An 18,552-nucleotide genomic window follows, 5' to 3' on the forward strand; every position below is an offset into this window, starting at 1 on the left:
GTGAAGAGTGAAGATGATGAAGAGAAACCTCAGTCCTCACAGCTTCATCAAAGCCAAACTGAGGAGAACAGAGAGGCAGAGCCTCTAGCCAGCTGCTCAACTGAACAGATGAAAACAGAAGCTGATGGAGAGGACTGTGGAGTATTAGAACCAGCCAGGAACTTAGATCCAGCTAGTGATTTACAACCAACTAATGCTGGCAAGACTTCAGACTCTTCTGAACCTGAGACTGAAGATTGTGATGATGATTGGATGATTGGATGGACAAGTGAAGCTCAGACAGTTTGTAATAAAAGATTTGACCCCACGGGACCTGTGCTGATTCACATGAGGATCCACACAGGTGAGAAAGCATTTATTTGCTCAGTGAGTTGTTCAGTGTTTACTAGTGAGCCAATCAAGTTTCAGGTCACCTAAATTGATTAATTCAGATTCAGATCAGGCATAATATGAAAACTGGTTACCCATATCCTCCAAGGCCTCAATGTTTGCCGAGAAAGGACAGTATGAACCAATAATGAACCAAGCTAGGCCAGGTGACAAACTAACACACACCTTCAAATGAAAAACAGTTTATTAATCTGAGCCTCATAAAGCCTGGAATATGCTTGACGCTTTGGCCGGCCGCACGGAAATGAGAGACACGGAATCCGACGAGGAAACGTGTGGAGCTTGTATACTCTGTGTGGGTTTCTGCAGGCGGAATTGAGCGCGAGTCTTGAAAACTCCACTTTGTCCGCCCGTCCGCGTCCGCGTAGTTACAAAATTCGGCGTGCGCACGGCCGGTCGAAAACCGTCCGCACGGAGCCTTGCGGAGGGGCGTGTCTGCTGATTTGACGTCACTTTTCCGCGTGGACACTCGCGTTCCTCGCTGATGCGGAAATCATAATGAGACCTTAAGAGGTTGTTGTGGAACATAAATGATGATAAAGAAGAAACTACACATTCTTTCCTATTTTCAACCCACAGGTTTGTTAATATGAATTAGCTCCGTTATGCGTGAAGCTTGCTAGGCTGCTGTGTTTCTGCCAGTGTTGTGTTTACCTGCTGCAGCAGCCTGTCTGATATTCAAGCCGCACACAGCCGCCACAGTACAAGTTCCCAGAGAATGCACAGTCTAACTGAAATGACAGTTTGTTAGTATAGGTCTGTCACGGTCATCGCATCGCCGCCGTTATACACTCATGCCCACCGCAGACTCAAGCTGATATCACATCACTGCATGCAAATGAGCAATTAACTCATTCACCGCCAGTTTAGGACTGCCAATATTTAGCACAGGCCAAAGATTTTCATAATTGTTGGTCATCTTTCAAGACCCACAGTAAATTATCTATTAGCACCAGAGTGATTTGCAATACCTCAAAATGAAGATGTACGTCTCTGGGTTCACCAGGAAAAAAAAGTGAGCTTTTAGCATGTTCTGTACTCTACTTATAGCCATTTATATACACCCTGTTTTCCCCCAAAAGTTCTCCCTGAGAAAATAAACAGGAGAAAAGGCAATTTTTGTAAAAGGGCACAATCTCAGGCAGAACTCACTCTCAATTCTTTTATTTTGAACTGTATTGACATCAGACATGTAAATATTATTTGTTAGGACACAAATGACAAAAAAAAAATATATATATATATATATATACACATGAAGTGCTTTTTTTTTACATTCAACAATACAGTTTACTCGGTGTGAGTGTGCAGACAGACAGACAGACAGACAGACAGACAGACAGACAGACAGACAGACAGACAGACAGACAGACAGACCGACAGTCAGACAGACAGACAGACAGACAGACAGACAGACAGACACACACACACACACACACACACACACACACACACACACACACACGATCCCCGATCCCCCTTTTAGATTTCTAACCCCACATAGGATAAGCAATAACCACGCCCTGTGGCGCTGGGATTGGCCAGGAGCAACACTGGAGGGCACGCAGCCCAGCGATTTCATGAACTGAATAGCTCTTGAGAAAGGACAGCGGGCTGCTGTGACTGCCGCTTCTGCCTTGTGCCTTGCTGTTGTGTGTTTATTTTGCACCCGTCCTCGTCCATGTCTCCCTGTCATATCCTCCCTGCTATCTGATCGTTCCCGTTTTCCCCTCGGCTATTCAACACGTCCTCACCGCCCTCGCAAACTGATCGATCATTTCCTCATTCCTCCGATGATCAAACACATCTCTTGATTACTTTCTCCCGGCTGGCACAGAGGAAGGCGACTCCAGCTCGTGCAGCGCGCCGAGGCGCGTTTCAATGGCGTTTCTCCTGTCTGCACAAGGAAGCGTTACCCGTTTTCTGCTTTTCCTCTTGCTCAATTTCAAAACAACAGCTGCGGTATGTGTTTGTTCACGTGTTGTCTTAGATGCTAGGGACCTGATACCATGTGACAGGCTGGGGAAGTGTTTAAACTACGCCCTGCAGTAATAAAAACAAAAACACGTCAAACACGTCATTGGCGGGGAGGGCTATTTCTGATAACACGTCAAAGACGTCATTGGCGGTGAATGCGTTAACAAGAAATTGATTAGAATTGCAACTGCACTAATACAAGGACCAAGCGATGCGCACAAACAATAGCCTATTAATGCTGACAAAGAAGCGTAAATGTCTCTCCAGCTGAGTTAAAAGTGTTGGTGGTAGAAGGGAAAGCCCCTTTTTACCCATGTGAAACAAAGTGAATGCAGTCGGGGAACCACAAATGTGGGGCTAAAAAGCGCTGGTATATGACGAGATGATGCTGGTATATGACGAGGTGACGCTGGTATATGACGAGGTGAAGCTGGTATATGACGAGGTGACGCTGGTATGTGACGAGGTGACGCTGGTATGTGACGAGGTGAAGCTGGTATATGACGACGAGGTGAAGCTGGTATATGACGAGGTGAAGCTGGTATATGACGAGGTGAAGCTGGTATATGACGAAGTGACGCTGGTATATGACGAGGTGACGCTGGTATATGACGAGGTGACGCTGGTATATGATGAGGTGAAGCTGGTATGTGACGAGGTGAAGCTGGTATATGACGAGGTGAAGCTGGTATGTGATGAGGTGAAGCTGGTATGTGACGAGGTGAAGCTGGTATATGATGAGGTGAAGCTGGTATATGACGAGGTGAAGCTGGTATATGATGAGGTGAAGCTGGTATGTGACGAGGTGAAGCTGGTATGTGACGAGGTGACGCTGGTATATGATGAGGTGAAGCTGGTATATGACGAGGTGAAGCTGGTATGTGACGAGGTGACGCTGGTATATGATGAGGTGAAGCTGGTATGTGACGAGGTGAAGCTGGTATATGATGAGGTGAAGCTGGTATGTGACGAGGTGAAGCTGGTATGTGACGAGGTGAAGCTGGTATATGATGAGGTGAAGCTGGTATATGACGAGGTGAAGCTGGTATATGATGAGGTGAAGCTGGTATGTGACGAGGTGAAGCTGGTATGTGACAAGGTGATGCTGGTATATGATGAGGTGAAGCTGGTATGTGACAAGGTGATGCTGGTATATGACGAGGTGAAGCTGGTATGTGACAAGGTGATGCTGGTATATGATGAGGTGAAGCTGGTAGGGATGGGCATTTTAAGCAATTTAAATAGTCGAGTACTCTCCTTCTATTACGGACGAGTGCTCGAGCACTCGCGCAGGGGGGGGGGGGGGTCTGTGTCATTACTATGGTAATGACTGAGCAGGGGTAATCTGCTGTGTGGGGGGCTGTTCACACATTACGTTTGCATTTTTGCATGGAAAAAGCGCTACCTGGAGCATTTTTTGTCAGGAGAGGAACTGACTGATATTGGGTGACGCTAAGCTAACATCTAAAGCCTACCTCAGACAGCCTATCTCCGATGGTTGGATGGATGGCATTAGCGCATTGGAGCAGACACGTTGTGAAACAAGCGAAGGCATTTCCATGTCTTGTCCAGCAATGTCAGGTTATTGTCCAGTATCATCCATTTTACTTTATGATCACTGTTACATTAACGTAAATCCACGGATTACAAGGTCCGGTGTTCTGCCAAAAAGTGAAAACTGACCAGTGTGATTAACGTTACAGCTGCAGCTGAATAGTGATCACCATGAAGCGATTGTCTCCCAAAAAGTGATTCTTTCTCCACATTTCTTGTGACTAACGTTATGGGAAACGACAGTGTAGTCAGTAAACTAGTGCAATGTTTTGAATGAGTTTTATCGGGCGTGCGCTGTGAAGAAGCGTGCGGGAGCATATCTCCAGCCACCATTTTCGGGATGAGCTGGAAAACTTCCGGTTAAAACTTTCAAAATAATGTTACTTAAACAAAAGTAAATAGCTTATTGATGCACGTTGGAGGAGAAAAAGTATTTCAACGAATGAAGCAGCAAACCTTGTATCAAAATACTCGTTGTGATGTTATATGGTGTGAAACTGTTGCTGTAACGCATTACTCAAAATAAATAAGGTTACAATAAGCGTTTTATTTTGAAAGCAACAAAGCGGATGACGTACTTGTACATTCTGGCTGACATGACGCCCGGCCGTGCAGTTTGCTGCTGGTTGCTGCCAGATCCACATAACGATGCGTGCATAGATCTTCTATACCATTTTTAAAGGGGTGGGGAGTGGGGCGAGTACCCGAACAGCAGAAACGTTACTCGAATACTGACGTTATGAACGAGTGCTCGAGTACCCGAGTACTCGCGCCCATCCCTAGAAGCTGGTATATGATGAGGTGAAGCTGGTATATGACGAGGTGAAGCTGGTATATGACGAGGTGAAGCTGGTATGTGACGAGGTGAAGCTGGTATATGATGAGGTGAAGCTGGTATATGACGAGGTGAAGCTGGTATATGACGAGGTGAAGCTGGTATATGACGAGGTGACGCTGGTATGTGACGAGGTGACGCTGGTATATGATGAGGTGAAGCTGGTATATGACGAGGTGAAGCTGGTATGTGACGAGGTGACGCTGGTATATGATGAGGTGAAGCTGGTATATGACGAGGTGACGCTGGTATATGATGAGGTGAAGCTGGTATGTGACGAGGTGACGCTGGTATATGATGAGGTGAAGCTGGTATGTGACGAGGTGACGCTGGTATATGATGAGGTGAAGCTGGTATATGACGAGGTGACGCTGGTATATGATGAGGTGAAGCTGGTATGTGACGAGGTGAAGCTGGTATATGACGAGGTGAAGCTGGTATATGACGAGGTGAAGCTGGTATGTGACGAGGTGACGCTGGTATATGACGAGGTGAAGCTGGTATGTGACGAGGTGACGCTGGTATATGATGAGGTGAAGCTGGTATGTGACGAGGTGACGCTGGTATATGATGAGGTGAAGCTGGTATATGACGAGGTGACGCTGGTATATGACGAGGTGAAGCTGGTATGTGACGAGGTGACGCTGGTATATGATGAGGTGAAGCTGGTATGTGACGAGGTGACGCTGGTATATGATGAGGTGAAGCTGGTATATGACGAGGTGACGCTGGTATATGATGAGGTGAAGCTGGTATGTGACGAGGTGAAGCTGGTATATGACGAGGTGAAGCTGGTATATGACGAGGTGAAGCTGGTATATGACGAGGTGAAGCTGGTATGTGACGAGGTGAAGCTGGTATGTGACGAGGTGAAGCTGGTATGTGAAGCTGGTATATGACGAGGTGAAGCTGGTATATGATGAGGTGAAGCTGGTATATGACGAGGTGAAGCTGGTATGTGACGAGGTGAAGCTGGTATATGACGAGGTGATGCTGGTATATGACGAGGTGAAGCTGGTATGTGACGAGGTGACGCTGGTATGTGATGAGGTGAAGCTGGTATGTGACGAGGTGAAGCTGGTATATGACGAGGTGAAGCTGGTATATGACGAGATGAAGCTGGTATATGACGAGGTGAAGCTGGTATATGACGAGATGAAGCTGGTATTAGGGATGGGCATTTCTAGCAAAAACACTATTCGAAATTCGCTGGCCAAATTCGAATTTAATTCGAAATTCGAAAATAAAATAAAAAATGTAATTTTTTTTTTTTTTTGTGAGTGAAATGTTGCATTGTCTCCCCTGATTCTAAGTCTACGGCTTTATTAATTAATATAAAAAGCTTCTGCTGTGGATTTTCAGCTCAAACAAGCATTGCGCCACTGAAGTAAAGAACATGTTACATGACATTGACATTTTCGAAAATAAAAAACAGTTTTGACAATCATGAGTGGTTCATTAAATATTTAGTAGGCTCAGGTCTGAGTGCCAAAGGGGTGCCAAAGTCACCCCCTCTCCCTCTTCATGGGATTTCATCCGCCATTCATTTTTCCATAAACCTTGCTTAAAATGCTTATAAAAATTGTTTTACTTGCTCAAACCAAGTGATTTGACTATACTTAGAATCAGGGGAGACAATGCAACATTTCACTCAAATTTTTTTTTTTTTTTTTTTTTTTTTTTCGAATTTCGAATTTCGAATTTCAATAATAAAAGTCGACCTTGATAATAACAACGATTATTCGAAAATTCGAAATTCGATGCCCATCCCTAGCTGGTATATGATGAGGTGAAGCTGGTATATGACGAGATGAAGCTGGTATATGACGAGGTGAACCAAAATGCTTGGTTACCACAAATAAAGAGCGTTTAGTACTCCCTTTGAACGAGTGAGGATTCGTGAGGGCTCGCCCGCTATGCTCGCAAAGCAGGCTCACAAATACACAGCTCAGCCGCAAATGCTGCCTCGGCCACCAGCTCAGTTGAGCAATTATCGGTCGGAACGTTTATAGGTGTTGGATTCCTCCAGGGCAAGACTAAAGGAGCTATAACACTGGGTTCCCTGTGCAGGTGAGGATGAGGCACTTGAGAGAGATGAAGTGAATGCCGAGGAAGGAAACGAGAAGGCCCGTAAGAAACGCAAGAAGCAGCGAAAGCACAAGAGCAAGACAAAGAAGAGGGAGGAGGAGAGCGGTTCAGAGTCTGGTGCGGAGTCTGATTTAGAAGAGCCACCTCCACCTGTCAGGACCACCAAAGCCAGGTGAGAAGAACTTCAAAATCCACTCTGTACTACACACACCAGGGCTCCAGCTTAACTCATTCATGGCCAGTTTAGGACTGCCAATATTTAGCACAGGCCAAAGATTTTCATAATTGTTGGTCATCTTTCAAGACCCACAGTAAATTATCTATTAGCACCAAAGTGATTTGCAATACCTCAAAATGAAGATGTACGTCTCTGGGTTCACCAGGAAAAAAAAAGTGAGCTTTTAGCATGTTCTGTACTCTACTTATAGCCATTTATATACACCCTGTTTTCACCCAAAAGGTCTCTCTGAGAAAAGAAATTGCAGAAAATGGCATTTATGTACAGCACACAATCTCAGGCAGAACTCGCATGTAAATATTATTCATTATGACACAAATGACAAAAAAAAAATATATATATATATATATATATATATATGAAGTGCTTTTTTTACATTCAACAATACAGTTTGCTCAGTGTGAGTGAGTGTACAGACAGACAGACACACAGACAGACAGACAGACAGACAGACAGACACACACACACACACACACACACACACACACACACACACACACACACAGAGAGAGAGTTCTGTCCACAGCTGCTGCTAGATCGCACCTCCTTCCCCCGCACCTCCTTCCACCTCCTTCCCCATCAGTTTTTTGCCTCCTCTGCCTCTGCTCGTTTTCCTCCTCTCGTTCGGGCTGGGACGAATGCTGCGACACGACACAGGAACGGGTCCGGCTTGGCTTTGGGACCAGGCGCTGCTGGAACCGGATCGATCATGTTCGTCACGGGTTTGACTAGGCAATCCAGGTTCGCCCTGCAGCAAGGCAGCAGTGCAGCGCGCCGAGGGGCGTTTCAATGGCGTTTTTTCCTCTCTACAAGGAAGCGCGTTTCTCTGTTTTTCCTCCTTTCCTCCTTCTTCCTCGTTTCAAACAACAGCTGCGGTATGTGTTTGATAACGTGCTGTCGGCTTGACTTTGAGGTTAGGGACCTGTGTCTGTGTGACAGGCTGGGGAAGTGTTTGAACTAAGCGCTGCACTAATAAAAACAAAAACACGTCAAACACGTCATTGGCGGGGAGGGCTATTTCTGATAACACGTCAAAGACGTCTTTGGCGGTGAATGAGTTAAGGACCTCTCTGTACCTCACTGTATCTAGCACTGTCAAGCTTCCTCTATAATCCAATTCGATTTTCAGTGCTTTATTCTATTAATATTAGATTTTTATTTGAAAATCTTTATGAAATTTGAATGCGCACACTTTCAGCATTTTGTTATGTACCGTTCTGTCCAGTAGAGGGTAGACAATCACTCAAATGTTCTGTTGTAACATGCCATTGAATGAGATATTACATGAGGTGATATTAAACTTACTATTCAATTATTTTTACACCTATTAACTCATTCACCGCCAATGACGTCTTTGACGTGTTATCAGAAATAGCCCTCCCCGCCAATGACGTGTTTGACGTGTTTTTGTTTTTATTGGTGCAGCGCGTGCAGCAAACACTTGCCCAGCCTGTGACACAGACACAGGTCCCTGCCTTCAAAGGGTAGCCGACAGCACGCGATCAAACACATACCGCAGCTGTTTTTTTTAAATGGGGGAGGAGGCAAGAAGACAAAAGCCGTGAGAAACGCTGCCTCTTTGCAGAGTAGGAAAGAGACGCCATTGTGTACGGTTGTGACAGTGTGCTGAGTTGAAGTTGAAGTTGAAGAGATTACAGTAGCTAGTAGCCTATAGTCGTCAGTTTAGTTAGCGTTAGTTAGTTGTAGTATAGTCTGTAGTATAGTTTAGTTAGTTGTAGTAGTCGTAGTCGTAGTCAGTCATGGTGAAGGCTAGGGATGCCACGGTGTGAACATTTTCACACCGAATAATAAGCACGTGACCTCACCGGTATAACCGGTTTCACCGGGAAATGTAAACAATAGGATTGTTAGTTCCTACTAGTGCATGTTGTTCCCGGGAACAATAACAGTGAGACACCAGTCGGATATCCATAGCAGCTAGACTAGAGCGAACGTTACGTTATATGTATGTTGATAATACAAGTTTTAAAGTAAGCAAGAGTCTATGCTTTAACCGTCCATTCTGTAGGTTCATAGAGACAAGACGCACGCTGCTGCTGTTTAAAGTACTAACGTTAGCATGGACGCTCACAGTCATACAACACTGGCTGCATCTGACTCGAGACAACTTTTCAGACGCCCGTGGAGACAATCTTTCTCAAAATAAACTAACGTTGGCGACACACCTGGAGACTTTTTCTGACATGGGATTAACAATACCAGCACGCAGCAGTAAGCAGGCAATGACTGAATGCTGGTAAGTCCTCCCTCCTGTTAGAATTGATGCTAAGTTAGCATCGACTTTTCGCTGTGGAAAAAAAGGCACATTTCCAGAGATGGCCCGCAGTGACAACAGTATGCACACGCATGCAGGCTTAGCTAAGGGTCTTACCTACATGTGTATGAGGAGCGCATCATTTGTGTTCATAAGATGTATAGCGTTAACGTTAGTTAACGTTAGTTGCGTTAACGTTAGTTGCTGGTCTAACCATAACAGCGGAGCCACACTGCAGCCGAGAGGGAGCGCTTGTAATTTACACCGGCGCACGCTGAAACTGCAGAGTTTTCCTTTCAATTCTTATGAGGAGGGCATCATTTGTGTTCATAAGATGTATAGCGTTAACTCACGTTAGTTGCTGGTCTAACCATAACAGCGGAGCCACACTGCAGCCGAGAGGGAGCGCTTGTAATTTACACCGGCGCACGCTGAAACTGCGGAGTTTTCCTTTCAATTCTTCCTCCATAAAAACAAAAGGTGTTACCGGTGGGCACGTTATGTAATCGGTGTATCCCCCAACACCGTGTAACACCGGTAACACCTAAAATCGCGGCAAGCCTAGTGAAGGCAAAAGGAAAGACCAAACACCGCATCGCCCCTCGGCGCGGCGGTGCCCGAGCTGTTCGCCTTGCTGCTGGGCAGCGGACACTGGATGAGATGTTTGCGGTTGTCAAACCCGTGACCACCATCGATCCGGTTCCAGCGCCTGGTCCCAAAGCCTGGTCCCAAAGCCAACCCCGTTCCTGTGTCCCAGCCCGAACGAGACGAGACAGAGTCAGAACTTTCTGACGAGGAGGAGAACACAGCGACAGACAGGATTCCCCAGGAGGAGCCATTTTCCAGGGCGCATTTGCGAGACGAGACAGAGTCAGAACTTTCTGACGAGGAGGAGAACACAACAACAGACATGATTCCCCAGGAGGAGCCATTTTCCAGGGCGCATTTGCGCCGTGCAAAGACGCCCCGGGATTACATGGAAAGTGACTTTGACTCTCAGCCATCAAGCTGCCATTCCTCTGAAGAGGAGATTGTCACACCGCCAGTTGTCAATGTCGAGGGCGAAGAAGACTGGACCCCAATGCGACAGGACCCCGATGATCGCGGTAAGGAGTAATTTTGTTGTTGATATATATGCATATTGTACAGACAGTACCAGCTTCACGCACAAAGTCCCAGTGATGATGTCATCAGTGTGTGTGTGTGTGTGTGTGTGTGTGTGTGTGTGACTACTGATCGTATAGTTTACTGAGACACTAGTACACCACACTGTCTCTGTACTAAATGTGATTATATAGTTTACTGAGACACTACACTGTCTCTCTGTACTAAATGTGATTATATAGTTTACTGAGACACTACACTGTCTCTCTGTACTAAATGTGATTATATAGTTTACTGAGACACTACACTGTCTCTCTGTACTAAATGTGATTATATAGTTTACTGAGACACTACACTGTCTCTCTGTACTAAATGTGATTACCGTATATAGTTTACTGAGGATATGTTGCTTTTATTTCAGATGAGGAGCTGATTGTTGCAGAACCCAGTGAGCCCACATCAAAGAAAAAACAACCTAGATCAAAAGGTAAGATCTTGTTTCCCTCTTTTGTGTCTTTGTCCAAAATGGCTGATCTACAAGCTCACAATTATACATGTTGTGTGTGTGTTGTAAATTGTATTGTAATGTATGTATTTCTTTATTTACAGGCCGTGGTGCAGATGGAGAGCCAATGGAGGGACAGCAACCCAAGAAGGGGAAAAAGAAAGACACCAAAGGTATGTTCATTTTCCCTCTTTGCCCAATATAGCTGATCTACAAGCTTGTGTGTGTGTGAGTGTGCTATAGTAATGTATTTGTATTTCTATATTTTTATAACACCTATCCTGTATCCAGAGCAGCAATGGTACTGCATGGATGAAGTGCCGTGGGAGCCACAGGACATCCCGTTCACTGCTGTTCCTGCCCTGCTCAACAGTGCTGCTGCGCTGGAGTCGGACAAGCCGGTCGATTTCCTGGAACTCATCCTGACTGAAGAGCTGCTGCAGTATGTTGTGGACCAGACCAACCTATATGCACAGCAGACAATGGAGGCTGGCGCAACGAGTGTCAGGCTCGATGCATGGAATCCTGTTGACATTGCTGAACTGAAGGCCTTCCTAGGGCTCCTCTTCCTGACTGGGCTCATTGGAAAGCCTGACCTGGAGAGTTACTGGTCCACGAACGAGGTGCTGGAGACCCCCTATTTTGGAAAGACAATGTCCCGAAACAGGTTCCAGATCATACTGCGTTTCCTGCATTTTACTGACAACACAGCAGTGAGAAACAATGATGACAGGTTGCATAAAGTCCGCCCAGTCTTAGACATGCTAGTGAACAAGTTCCAGGAACTCTACCAGCCAGGCCAGAACATCTCAATAGATGAAGGAACTTTACTGTGGAGAGGCAGATTGAGCTTCAAAGTTTTTAACCCACAGAAACCTGTGCGTTACGGGATCAAAAGTTATGTGTTATGTGAGTCCCAGACAGGATTTTGTTATAATTTGATGCCTTATTGTGGAGACGGTAAATCTCTTGTAGATACAGTGTGTGGTCTCCTGTTGGGGCTGGAACAGCAGGGCTACAAACTGTACATGGATAACTTCTACAATTCTGTAAACATGTGTGATATCCTGCTAGATCTGGGGACACATGTATGTGGCACACTGCGAAAGCATAGAGGAGAACCAGCTGTACACCATGCTGAGAAGGCCACCCTGCAACCAGGGGGCAGAATTGCCTTCCACAGTGACCGGGTTCTGTGCTTGGCATGGCGGGACACAAATGTTGTGAGAATGGTATCCACATTTCACCAGAACGAGATGAGACAGGTCATGACGTGGAAGAAAGGTGTGAGGGGGAAGGTGGTGAAGGAGAAGCCTGTCTGTGTGATAGAGTACAACCAGTCTATGAACGGTGTTGATAGGCTGGATCAAATGATTCCGTACTATCCGTTCATCAGAAAGTCCTATAAATGGACAACTAAATTTGTCATGTACATGTTCCAAATCTGCCTCCACAACGCCTTCGTCCTGTACAGAGCTAAAAACCCACAGGGCACAGTACAGACCATGTATGCATTCCAGGAGTCTTTGATTGAGGCGTGGACCACTGCCACAAAGCGCCATAGAGCGCCATATGCTGACCGTCCAAGTAGGCTGTCTGCCAACCTGGCAAAGCATTTCCCTGTCAGGAATGACCCCACCCCCAACAATGACAACCCAGCAAAGCGATGCAAGGTGTGTATGGCCAACAACAACAGAAAGGAGACACGTTTCCAGTGTAACTTCTGCCGCATCCCCTTGTGCAGCGTCCCCTGCTTTGAGGTCTACCATGACACTCTGAACTATAAAGACTAGGGGTGTCACGATACACTAGGTTCACGATACGATACAATAGACGATATTGGGTTCACGATAACAATACGATACGATATTTTTTGCGATCGATTTGTAATTTGAGGGGGCATCTTTCACGCTAATTTGAGTAATTTCACCATTTTCATCCTCCGTGTCTGTAACGTCCCTCGTCTGTTCAAACAAAGCAATGAAAAGGAGAGCGAGCATGCAATCAGATGCAGATCAGTGCCACCATGTTCAGCTTATTTTTCTCGCGATATGAGATTTCATCTCAACGATACATATTGTCACGTTTTGATATCGCGATATATTGTGGGACGATATATTGTGACATAAAGAGTAAATTCCCCTCAGTGGTAGAACGAACTCCCCACTGAGGTCAGGACGATTTTTTTGCGATCGATTTGTAAGTTGAGGGGGCATCCTTCACGCTAATTTGAGTAATTTCACCATTTTCATCCTCAGTGTCTGTAACGTCCCTCGTCTGTTCAAACAAAGCAATGAAAAGGAGAGCGAGCATGCAATCAGATGCAGATCAGTGCCACCATGTTAAGCTTATTTTTCTCGCGATATGAGATTTCATCTCAACGATACATATTGTCACGTTTTGATATCGCGATATATTGTGGGACGATCTATTGTGACAGAGTAAATTCCCCTCAGTGGTAGAACGAACTCCCCACTGAGGTCAGGACGGCCGAATCCCTGCCCATCTTTCGCCGAAGATTGAAAACTCCTTTTCTTTTCTCAACTTTTTATTTTAGTTTTCAGTGAGTCCACCTTTGAAAAAAAAACTCACCTTTTCAAGCTCCACTTGAGTCCCTCCTGAACTAACCCTTTTGATGTAGCATCTCCTCCCCCCCTTCTCCACCCCAAACCCCCTCCCCCCATCTAGCATCTTCCCCCCCTTCTTCACCCCAAACCCCCCCCCCCCCCCCAAAAAAACAAACAAAAAACAAACAAAACAAAAAAAAACATTGATGTTTTACTCTACTGCTGCAAGGGTGTATCTGTGTAGATGATGTTCCACAGTTGATTCCACTAATGTTGACAATGTGACATTGTAAGTCGCTTTGGATAAAAGTGTCTGCTAAATGACGAAATGTAATCTAAAGAGACACACATGGGCCCCGCGCACACACATTCACACTCACACTGAGTAAACTGCATTGTTGAATGTAAAAAAAGCACTTCATGTGTATATATATATATATATATATTTTTGTCATTTGTATCATAACGAATAGTATTTACATGTCTGATGTCAATACAGTTCAAAATAAAAGAATTGAGAGCGAGATCTGACTGAGATTGTCTTCTTTACAAAAATGCCTTTTTCTCCTGTTTCTCTTCTCAAAGAGACCTTTTGGGTGAAAACAGGGTGTATATAAATGGCTATAAGTAGAGTACAGAACATGCTAAAAGCTAACTTTTTTTTTCCTGGTGAACCCAGAGACGTACATCTTCATTTTGAGGTATTGCAAATCACTCTGGTGCTAATAGATAATTTACTGTGGGTCTTGAAAGATGACCAACAATTATGAAAATCTTTGGCCTGTGCTAAATATTGGCAGTCCTAAACTGGCCCTGAATGAGTTAACACGTTCACTGCCAATGACGAGATATCTCGTCAAGCAGAAACCAACGGTTGACTGCCAATGACGAGATATCTCGTCCAAAAAAAAAAAAAAAAAAATTGACGGTGGGACGTGGATCAACGCCCCCCACGTCTCCTATAAAAATATTGGAGCCACCGAACGTGTACAACCCATTCCACCGACCCACTAAGTGGCGACAGTGCTCTCCAGACTAGAAAAAGCCGAGCCAAAACTGCAGGGGAACGCGCGAGGAAACCATTATCATACTGTAAATAGGGATGTCAATTTTCGGTTAATTTCACTTTCGATTAACCGACGCTAATAATCGATTAACCTATCGGTTAATTCATAATTTTTTAATATAAAAAAAAGAAAAAAAAAAAGAAAGAAAATTGTGTCTATTTACTCAATGAGCTCATGCCCAAACAAGGCGTGTCTATTTAGATGCTGAAATGTTAATGCTTTTTGTGTTAGAATTATGCCTTTATTTTTTGTTGGCTTTGCTGAAATTTATAAGTTTATTGCCACATTTTGATCAGGTAATCATTCCAAAATCATTCTGGCTCTTATATGGATGACAAGGAAATATATTTTTGAGAGCTTTATTTCCTGTTTATGTAAACATTACAACAACAACAATCTGTTATTTCTTTTGATTTTTTCACATTAGGCCTACTGTCTTTTGCAGCATAAAAACTTAAACAAAATATAGCCTATTTCGATTTGCTGCCAACAATTGAACAAAATTTGAACAAAATAGTTGCATGATGCAAAACACTGTGCAAAATCTGCAAGGAAACTCAAAAAACGTGTCCCAAAAAAAAAAAAATTAATATTAACTGATAGACCGACAGCAATAACCGAACAACGACGTTAGCGACGGTTAATCGATTAACGGTTAACCGTTGACATCCCTAACTGTAAAATGGATTGGCGAAAACGCTTTCGCTTTCGCTTTCGCGCATTATCGCGCTGGGAGCTGGCGGTGGGGGATTGCAAATTTGCATAATAGATTATGCGTGCAACACACTTTAAAACACTGGCAGAAAGCCCACAATCGCACGCAGCTTCATTGCAGCTGAGCTCACAACCGAAACGACTCATGCAGACTCGCCCAAAGAGCAGCAGCCAGGCAGCACAGACAGGCAGAGCCTCGCTTGTGACAAACGCTGCAAAGCCACCAGAGACACACCCACGGAGGGAGGAGTTTGAAGGAGAGGGGGGTTTCCTGCTGCTATGGAGGAAATTACTGTTCAAAACTATTGTTTAGATGTCTGACGTCTTACGCCAAAAATAAATGGTTAAAGTGACTGTTCTATCGAATTTCACAAAAAGCCATGTATCTCAGAATAAATTTTCAGACGCTGAAACCATGCTGTATTCTACTGCTAATGCCTACATAAGTACTAACTCTACAAACTAACTCTTTTAGACAGAGAAAGCACACAATCTATTAGTTCTTTTGAGATCATTTGTGTTCACAAAATCTTAGCAGAAAAGAATCCTCTGCTCTTGAAAGATGAGCCAGAATCCTAAAAAAAAAACCTTGGCAGAACCTACCTACAGTATTGAAAAAACGGCTGGCAGTGAATGTGTTAAAATGTTTTTTACCAAACTGTTTCACTATGCATCTGTGCTTAAATTCAATCTGAATTGGTCAGAGCATCATCTGAATTGTCGTCCAGAAATTATTTTTCAGAGTGCTCAGATCTCATGAGAAAAACAAGCAACCAGGTCTTCAAGCTACTCCAGCCCACTACTCTATGTGGGAGGATCATGCTATTCCCCTCAGTTCCCTTCCCCCTAAACAGGCGCCCTGACCAAACAGAGGAGGCGCTAGTTAGGGCTGGGTATCGTTAAGATTTTTTTTTATACCGATACGATACCTTGACTTTGATACCGGTTCCTGAACGATACTTTTTTCGATACCAAGTTTAGAAAAATCAATTTGAACAAAAATAAAACTACATTACACGTTGAAATGATGATACAAATCTTTCGTTTTATTTTTTGAAAGCAGTTTTACGGCATAAAAAATAAAAACTACTGTATTTAACACAACTTGAAGTTATCTAACCGTATTGCCGCCCCTACAAACATTTTGGGAACAAAGGAAAGAAATGTAAAATAAATAATAATAAATGAGTGTAAATAGTTTTCAGTGCAAAACGGAGAGATGCAAATCAGTGTTTAATGCTCACTGCTGCAACAACGTTATTCTTGTCGAAACTGTGACAACACTTCATGCATGGAAGACAATAGTCTGAGCATTCACTAGCCTATCAATATCTATACTATAATTGCGATAGGGTCTGTCTCTCTCTCTGTCCTTTGCGTATCTCGAGAACCAAGCCGAAAATACCACTACCGGGAATTGGACCCAGGTCTGCGCGGTGGTAGGCGAGTGCGTTTACCTCGACACCACTCTACCCTATACCACTCTAAATAAAGTATTACTTACACCAGGGCATCTCAACTTTTTTTGTACCGTGGACCGGTTTAAAATTGACAATATTGCTGCCGACCGCGTGGGGGTGGGGGGGTTGGGCGATTGCATATTTAACACATAGTTCATATGTTTGGATACAGTATCAAATACACAGGGCGTATTTTCCTGGCATGAAGATAATATGAAAACATTAACTCAGCAATGTGTGTCCCACACACCGCACAGCCTGTTCATTTTTTCTCTTCCCCTCTCATGTTTGTTTCTTCAAATCGATAGCCTACATATCATTGTGGATGGCCACAAGATAGAAATGCGTTTTGAACACTTTATGATTTCACTTAATCATCTTTTTTCTACACAAAAGAGGTGTGCATTGTAACCTGACGTGCAAATTAACCAATCCAGCATGGCATCTTTTTAATGCGTGCTGGAAAAAAGCACAATGATTAATGACAGTACTGCTGCCTGCTGAATCATATAGCCTCATAGCCTGGCAGCAAATGCTTTGCGGACCGGCACTGGTCCGGCACTGGTCCGGCACTGGTCCGGGGCCCGTTGTTTGGGAACCACTGCTCTACACTAATCAGACGCCCCTGAGGTGACAGTTCTATTATAGGAAGGTTGATTGCTTCTCTCTCTGTTCCTTCCTGTATCAGGAGACCCTGTCTGATCCTCCCAGATGTCCTGAAGACAGAGCTGGGCAGGGCGTATCTGGACAGGAAAATGCGGAGTGTGACATTGGGAAATGGAGCACGGCTGACAAGTCCACGGATGGAGAGTGGTCATCGGTCGAGAAAGGAATCTCCCATCTGTGGAGACAGGAAATTAGGTCACAGGGAGGCCAGGAACAAAGAGTCTGCACATAGGAACAAGAGTGTTACCCCTAAACGCAACCAGAGAACCCCCTGCCAGCCTGCTCAAAGGTAAGGAGACACGATGGACACTGAAGTAGTACTCTGAAGTAAAGAGTGGAATAGCAGGATGTATTCTCCTCACATCTGAACCCCCCCAGTAATCAGGAGGTGGTCCGCAGGTAGAGGGGGATGGAATAGTACTCAATACTCAAGTATTCAGCATCAAACTGTGGATTTTGGAAACCAAAATCCACAAAAACGTTCTAACTATATTATTTAGGGTCTTATGTTAGTAATTGTGTGTCTCCGAAATTATTATACATTACTTTCAACCCAAAGCCTTAAAATCGACACTTTTCTACAAGATTCTACAAGATACTTCCTCATTGAAGAGAGCAGTGCGCGAGGTGCTAAAATGCAGGAGCTTATGACGTCATAAGCTCTATATAACCTTTGTACACGCGCAACACGCAGCCCCGCACATTCTGCCTCCATCTCTCTTCAGAGTTCTAGTGGTCCCACACATTTTTGCAGCTAGCTAACTACGCATTGCGTCAACACAAAGGCTCTTTTAAGAACCAGCATCTATCTATCTGTCTATCTGTCTATCTGCGAGTTTATCGCTTACTCGTCGGCGGTGTGTAGAAACCTTGAGAGGGAGAGCTCTCCTCTGCCTGCGAGTGCACAGCGCTGCTGTGTGTGTGGTGTGTGTGTGCGCGCGTGCAGACAGATAGACAGATGACCGTCAGTCAGTACGCTATGCGCGAAGCAACACACACACACACACACACACACACACACACACACACACACACGCACACACACACACACTAGGGATGTCGAAAATCATAATTTTTCTTGACCGACAACTAGGGTTGCACGGTATACCGGT

General features: G+C 44.5%; 1 protein-coding gene across 1 annotated transcript; it reads left to right on the forward strand.

The window, feature by feature from the left end:
• Positions 1-248: 248 nt before the first annotated feature.
• LOC310786961 (uncharacterized protein) lies at positions 249-17,843 on the forward strand (the record flags this gene model as incomplete). Its single annotated transcript, XM_083648292.1, has 4 exons — positions 249-343; positions 6,827-7,016; positions 17,463-17,729; positions 17,819-17,843. Exons 1-4 carry the CDS (start codon positions 253-255, stop codon positions 17,841-17,843), a joined length of 573 nt encoding a protein of 190 aa, XP_083504418.1. The 5' UTR covers positions 249-252.
• Between the last annotated feature and the right edge of the window lie 709 nt (positions 17,844-18,552).

The sequence above is a fragment of the Poromitra crassiceps genome (genome assembly GCF_964638095.1).
Source record: "Poromitra crassiceps genome assembly, chromosome: 12".
Lineage (NCBI taxonomy): Eukaryota > Metazoa > Chordata > Actinopteri > Beryciformes > Melamphaidae > Poromitra > Poromitra crassiceps.